The sequence below is a fragment of the Penaeus monodon genome, chromosome 7 (assembly GCF_015228065.2).
Source record: "Penaeus monodon isolate SGIC_2016 chromosome 7, NSTDA_Pmon_1, whole genome shotgun sequence".
Classification (NCBI taxonomy): Eukaryota; Metazoa; Arthropoda; class Malacostraca; order Decapoda; family Penaeidae; genus Penaeus; species Penaeus monodon.
In genome coordinates this window covers 8,716,151-8,723,650 of record NC_051392.1, presented here as the reverse complement: position 1 = coordinate 8,723,650, position 7,500 = coordinate 8,716,151, and the positions used below count along the sequence as shown (strand labels likewise).

At 36.2% G+C, this 7,500-nt stretch overlaps 1 protein-coding gene across 1 annotated transcript in view; it reads right to left on the bottom strand.

Annotated features, from left to right (window-relative positions):
* LOC119575047 (NAD kinase 2, mitochondrial-like) overlaps positions 1–6,338 on the bottom strand; it is a 7,107-nt gene extending 769 nt beyond the window's left edge. Inside the window, exons 1-8 of the mRNA XM_037922419.1 lie at positions 6,151–6,338; positions 5,235–5,455; positions 4,413–4,688; positions 4,102–4,214; positions 3,872–3,977; positions 3,243–3,348; positions 868–1,038; positions 1–714 (exon numbers count right to left, since the gene is read on the bottom strand). The exon at positions 1–714 is cut by the window's left edge and continues 769 nt beyond it. Coding sequence (XP_037778347.1) covers positions 458–714; positions 868–1,038; positions 3,243–3,348; positions 3,872–3,977; positions 4,102–4,214; positions 4,413–4,688; positions 5,235–5,455; positions 6,151–6,205 — 1,305 coding nt within the window. The 5' untranslated portion in view covers positions 6,206–6,338 and the 3' untranslated portion in view covers positions 1–457. The remainder of the gene's footprint in view (positions 715–867; positions 1,039–3,242; positions 3,349–3,871; positions 3,978–4,101; positions 4,215–4,412; positions 4,689–5,234; positions 5,456–6,150) is intronic.
* Positions 6,339–7,500: the final 1,162 nt, after the last annotated feature.

Below are 7,500 nucleotides of genomic sequence, written 5' to 3'. Positions count from 1 at the left end.
TACATATGAACCAAATTACCTATTACACAAAGCATAATGCTGCTATGAAACAGCTCTCAACTATTGCTCAATAACCAAATAAGGTGCTTATCATTTGTGACAATGTCTAAGTGAGAGTTTAATAATCACAGAGATATTTATATACAACCCTGACTTAAATCTATCTACATATTTCGCCCTCATTACAAGCTCCTGTATTCACTAACAGCAAGATATTTCCATGTTCCATTTTATTGAATAATACTCCTTTTATCTGACACTGAACATAACTTGTACTAAGCTTATGTCAAAATGTCTATGTCCAGGGCATAAACACTTACTCTGTCCCAGTATGACTAGACAATGAGCACCATATATCAAGTTAATCTTAAAAATTCTGTTATTTTTCCTTGTTAATACCAAAAACATTTCTTGTCTTCGGTTTGTAAATTACGAAACATTTCTTCAGCAATTTCTTTCAGTGCTTGAAGGAAACTTCTGTTGGATCCTCGTGCAGGGTCACTGTCCGGAGAGCATCCACATCATGAATCTCCAGAAGGGCTCGTGTTCCGTCATTGAAGGTGAAGGACAGACCCCCATCAATCACCAAAGAAGCATCAAAGCAGCGAGACTTTACGCCTATTGACCTAGCAAATCCCCGAGGCTTGACGCATTCACTTCTCATGGGTGAAGAGACCAATTGATCTCTTATAGTGTACACCATACGTGGCTCCTCTGCAGAATGGGCAAATGTGTAAGTGACAAAGCAGAAACTAGAAACTCTGAATAATACTGTATCAACTCATACAAACATATTAATAAAAACTATTTTGATATTAATACTGAATATTAGCAGAAAGAAAAATCCTACTGATACACATAACTCACCTGGATTTGTGATTAGCATCTCATTAAACTTATTAGTAATCTTCCGTACAAATAAGGTATCTGAATCGCGGATGGCAAAGCCTGTCTCCTCCTTCACAATAGTCAGGATTTCTTCCATATTCTGTTCTGTTAACTTGTTCACATTATAAGTCCATGAGGTTGAGCCCGTCCCTGCATAAGATTTTGAAGGAAGCAAAATTATAAGTCTCATATGGAAATGCCAAAAAGTGTATTCTACAATCAAAGTTTCAAATAGAATGGGGTTAAAATACACTTACTCTAGCAATTTAACTATTATAGATTCATGAATTGGAAATGAAATTACTTCATGTTATCAACCTTGATTTGAAAGTCAATAAAACACGCACCACACATCAAGCAGAGAGTGCACAAGATAAGCACTGCTTAATAACTCATTTCCATCAGAACATATTTAACAGTGGAAGAGGAATGGGAACCAAAATGAAGAGGAACAAAAAGAAGTGGAGAGAGAAAAAACAATACAATGAAAATCTTCCACCAATAACTAAAATGAGCATTTTTCCTAGAATTTATTCATGAGGATTTAACCACTGTTGTTTATATTTGTTATAAATAAAACATACAAAAGCAACTAGTTATTACAAATGTACATACTACATCAAAGCTAAAACATTTGACAAGTATGTTAGGGAGTAGTAACATAGCAACACATTCTTTTAATTCTCAAATTATCAACTCTGCTTCATTACTGCAATCTTACCAAAAGATAACTTTTCAAACATCAGCAACATCAACAGCAAACAGCTGCATTAACTGTCTGTTCCATGAACTCTTACACAACTTTAAGTTTAAAAATGGCCATAACTCATCCAAAAACTGGTGTATTATAATAAAAGTCAAACTTGACATGTAAAATTAATCCAATCCATTGGTCTATTCAAGATTTACTGCTCCAAATTCATTTTTTCTTTCTTTCTTTCTTTCTTTGCCTCAGAGACCATAGAACAGAATACACATGCAAATAATGGCCAAAATAGCCCATAAAAGCCAAAGCTAAAAGTCAACTCTCACACACACACACAAATCTTTGCTCCAGAAACTCTTACTGGTGTCGCCATAAGTATCTCCCTGCCATAATGTACCTACAAAAACTTGGACTTAGAATCTGCATGCAGTAAAATACAAATGGAAAGAAAGAAAATGAAAGAAAGTTGGAGGAGGAGGAGGAGGAGGAGGAGAGGAAGAGGAAGAGGAAGAGGAAGAGGAAGAGGAAGAGGAAAGAGGAAGAGGAAGAGGAAGAGGAAGAGGAAGAGGAAGAGCAAGAGGAAGAGGAAGAGGAAGAGGAAGAGGAAGAAGAAGAAGAAGAAGAAGAAGAAGAAGAAGAAGAAGAAGAAGAAGAAGAAGAAGAAGAAGAAGAAGAAGAAGAAGAAGAGGAAGAGGAAGAGGAAGAGGAAGGAGGAAGAGGAACATGAGTAGGATGGTGAGGAGGAAAAGGAGGAAACTGACAAGTGTGGTGCTGGTGGGGTGGTGGTAAATGAGGAAATGATAAAGAAAGTGATAAAGATGGTGTTGATACAGCAGCAGACAGTGCTGGAGGTGGTTGGCAAGGTCATGAAGATGGAAGTGATGCCCTCCATGAAACAAAAACAATTGCTCAAGTTAAACTGATGCTTTCTCACTTCCAGGACATGGTGAAGCTTGCCTCTTTTCCACTTGCATTTTCATTCTTGGCAACTATAAGCATCCAGTATCCATCAGTTTTCTTTATTTTAAACCTTACTTCAGCAGGGAAAGCCACATTTTTACTGATAGCAATCTTTACAAACTTGTAATACAGAAGCATAATAGCTTGTATGTTAAATTTTACATTTTACAAGTCATGATATTGGTACTTTTGCTAGAAATGATGATGATGATGAGAGTTGTGGGTGAGAACATGGTAGTAACAAAAAATAACAAAAATCATGATAGTAACACTTTCTTACATCATCAAATTAATTAAATATATTTTTAAGGATGCTATTAAATCAATTTGTTGGTGAATTTATTTATCAAACTATTAGCTTATTATCAGAAGCACCATGATGTGGAATGTCTGAATCAGATTATTATCATACTGAGAAAGATCCACTAGTATTGTCATGCAACATAACCAAAATGCTCTACTACAGACATTAAGACACAGTTTATGTAATTAAGAAATAACATTTTCTACTACTGAACCTTTCCTCTTTTACTTATCATAAAGACTGTATCCTTAAAACATAAAACTTTACATACAGGAAACCAGAGTTGAAAGGCTTCATCAGTGAACAAATGCTACTTCAAAATCACTATGACCCTATGTTCTTGAGAACCTCAAGAGCAAGTGGTCTCTAGACACGGACACTCACCTGTGCTGGCGATGAGTCCTGAACACTTCTGTTTGATCCCCTTGTTACGATCAAAACTCAACTCCAAATACGACACTCTGGCTGACACACATTCGCCAATGAAAACCTGGGTTAGATGGAGGAATATCTGTCACTCTCAAAGAATAGGAATTGGACAGAAAGTTAGCAATATCATGACTAATGAAAAAAAGAAAAGAAAAGAAAGAAAGAAAAAAAAAAGCTCACCTATGCCAAGCAAAGGATACTACTGACATGGGTTTCCTAAATTCCTTTATGAAACATGTAAGATTACTGGAAAACTTTTAGTCAGTTTATCTTATCTGTAAAAACACAAATATAAAACAAAATGTCATATGAGCCTGTCACATAAGGTATTGGTGGCAATTTTGTATTACAAAATTTGAAGATACAACCACTAATTAATCTGCCAATTAAAGGATATTGGACAGCATTCATGCTACACAATACCAGACTGCATGAGAAACACAAGCATAAATGTTATACATGAAATGCTGACATTACATAACACAGCACACTCCTCGTGTCCTGGGCAACTCATCAGATCCTTCAGTACCTTAAGTGTTTAAGCAAAGCCAACTGTGGGCATCATCCTCTAGGAGTCAACCAACCTCATTAAGGGCAAGGACGGGTAGTACTCTTCTAGGTAATCCAGACTCATCTGTTGATGGTGTATTTTCCTTCAGCGTACGTAACTGCAAGTCCATGTCTAGGTATCTGCACAAGAAGTATGTTAGTGCAATTATGAAATAGGTTTCTGTTTTTTTACATTTGAATAATGGCTTGTTTTTTACAACATTTTTATACAGTCTTTATAACTTAACGGTCTGTGCTGATGTACCTGTACTCAGGATGTAACAACTGCTGGTCATGCAATTCAACTGGTGGTCTAAAGATATTTTCCCCAATAAGTGTCACACGAATTCTGCTTCTGAAGGTCCAGCGAAACTTTCCCTGTAAAGCACCAAGTATTAGACACTTTCTATAACAAACATAAAGAAGAACATATACTTTTAGTACTATATAATATTCCTGGTTTAGATAAGTCACTAATAATAGGTTAGAAAACAATTCTGATTTTCTTTCCAAATTCCTCCTCTAAAGGATAAATTTTCATTAGAATATTTTGAAGATATCTGTCACCAAAACTACCTTTAATAGTTTATCAATTGCCTCCTTCACATCCACTGAGTACTTCTGTGGGAGACACAGCTGTCCTTTTGATCTCATGGGATCAGAATTGAACCCTATTAGAGGTTTGTTTCTCTCTAGAACACCAGATGCTGCAAGAAGGAAGGTTCCATCGCCTCCTGTAGTCACTATGGCATCTGCCCATTCGATGTTGGGGTCTGAGTAATCAAATCGATACACCACTTTGGTTTCAATGCCAGCTGCTCTGAAGACACTGTTTACTGTATTCTCAACACCCTGTAAAGATGTTGATTCATTAGTATTTGGTATAAATGAATGAGAATAGCAAATTGTTCTATATTATGTTTAATAAACATGAGACTATATAACAAATAACTGTTTAGAATATGGCTGTGACAGAAATATAGTATACAATCTTGTAAATGAACAGATATGACATTCACTCCTTTATAATAGATTTAAACTAGCTAAATCAAAGATAACTGCTCAACCAAATATTAGAAAAGACACTCACAGTGACTCAAATGATCCCCACAATGGAAGCCTATAAAACCTGTGCCACAAATATTCTGGGAAGACAGATCCTGAATACTGCCCTTAAAATATCCTCATAATAAAAAAGAACAATCCAGGTTTTACACTGGCAGATTATCTGTAATTGATTGGCCTTTAACAGAGCACAAAACATAGAGCTCATGGTGGTTGCTTGATGTAATCCTATTTTCAACAATTACCAATAACAAAATGCAATAATCTTGACACAAAACTAAAATCTGTAATATGGTATCAAGGTAACTGAGTTATGGTGAAGAACACCCTCACCTTGTGGATGTAGTGGTGGTAGAGTAACATATTGTAGTCTGAACCTCTGTTTCTAAGGCACCTCTCTAGTTGTCTCTCAGTCAACTCCGGGTGACGACGCTTTTCAAACTCATATCTTGACAATTTGGTGAGAATCAGTACTTTCTGTGGCTTGAAATTGGCTGGTTCCAGATGTGCTGGTTCTGTAGCACTCATAGCTCTCTGGCTGTTGTACAAGCACCCTAGACATAAAAGAGCATAGTGACTATATACAAAAATTACACATCAGAAATATGTACCAGAAATATGCAATTAAGTAACATCTGTGGAAAGTAATCAAGTTAGTGACCAAACATCAAGAAAGAAAAGTAAAGTCAGTTAACTATAAAGTTAATCTATGCTTTCAGTAACCATAATATTGAGAGGAGTGTAAAATATTCAAGGACACTTCATGAATTGATGAAACTATGATAATGACAATATTCATCTATTCCTCAATTGTGACTATTAATAATTTACCTTTTTTTTTTTTCTTTAAACATATTTCTGAGATTAGTGCAGCAATGTGAATGTTCCTAGACTGAACAGAAATATAATCAAATAAAGAAAACCAGATGAATAGTCTCAGTGTTCTTCTTAATTAGAATCGCGTTTCTTAAATAATACCACAGAATGTTAATAACATAAATCTAATACCACAAATCATAATTTTGGTTACAAGTAACACACAGGAAAAGTAAACAAATATAAATGTAAACAATGTATGCTTCCCTTCAAAAGTTTCACAACTTACCTCAATATCTAATATATGTTAGTATTATCCTCTACCTTATTAAACAAGTAATAGAATTTAACGCTGTTATTGCACGCTGTTTAAAATATCTCGTCGGAATTACTTTAGAGAAAACTGTTACACAAACTTTCTCGAATACAGTACCTGCTCTCCTGGGCTTCCATCCCCGTAGATTAACTATATTTTTCAACAAGTTCATGGCTGAACAGACAAAATGATGACACTTATTCTCCGGAAATTACTCGAGATAAAGCCTCATCAAAGGACATCCACGGGAATATTATAACGAGGCTCGGTTGAGGTTCAGCTGATGATGACGGCGCTTCAGGATCGAGGCTCTTGGGGGCATCGGCTCGCTATCCCTTTATTTCCTGGATTTTAGAATTATTATTCCAATGCCTCTTTCCTTCTACTTTCAATCCACAGGCGATTTTATCTAACCGGTTTCTGGGATAGAGGCACATTACAGGGATGATTAATGCCATGCGAGGAGACAGAAATCGGCACCAGTTGCCTCTTGACCCGAAAGTTGGGCATGCAGACGAAATTATTGAAAACCGACTTATTGAACTATAAAGACCGCGACAGACAAAATGTGCAAACCGATGATTTTGACCGTAATCTCTATCATCTAGGAAATGCAGCGCAAAAGAGGAACATGTTCTGGTTAGAGGCGGATCTCCCTGTGGGGTAGGGGGGAGGTGCCCCCTTCTGGTAGGACACCTGCCCCAGCCAGTTGCCCGGGAGACTTTTTAGCTCCCAAATTGTGTCCACAAGCTGCTCAAACTCAACTAAGCCATATATTAATAGAATGGTGTCTTCAAGTTATAAATATATATGATCATTACTTGTTATATGCATAACTTTAACTTTTATGCATCTTTTCCCTATGGCTTCTTCTTCCTCCTATGTAAAAAAAAATCTAAATTCGCAAGTGATAGTACATTAACTTCAGAAGTAGTGGCAGTAACAATAATAGAGGGTAATGATTTAATAATAATGATAATGATTATATATATATATATATATATATATATATATATATATATATATATGCGTGTGTGCGTGTGTGTGTGTGTGTGTGTGTGTGTGTGTGTGTGTGCGTGTGTGTGTGTGTTGTAATATACCATACGATGTGTGTGTGTGTGTGTGTGTGTGTGTGTATTATGTGTGTGTGTTATGTGTGCGTGTGTGTGTGTGTGTGTGTGTGTGTGTGTGTGTGTGTGTGTGTGTGTGTGTGTGTGTGTGTGTGTTGTAATATACCATACGATTTATATATACATATGTAATCAATTCCCTTAATTTCGTCTACATAAAAGTTTTACCTGAGGTATTGATGTCGCTTTGACCAACTGGGTAAAACTACTATCTGCCAGCTGCTTGCTTGAGCTTCGGTAAGGACTTATCTGATATATATTTCTGATGTTTCGTATGAAATTGTGCACTAATTTTGTGAATTCTTTTCATCTCTTTCCTTACAACAGCGGCAACAAG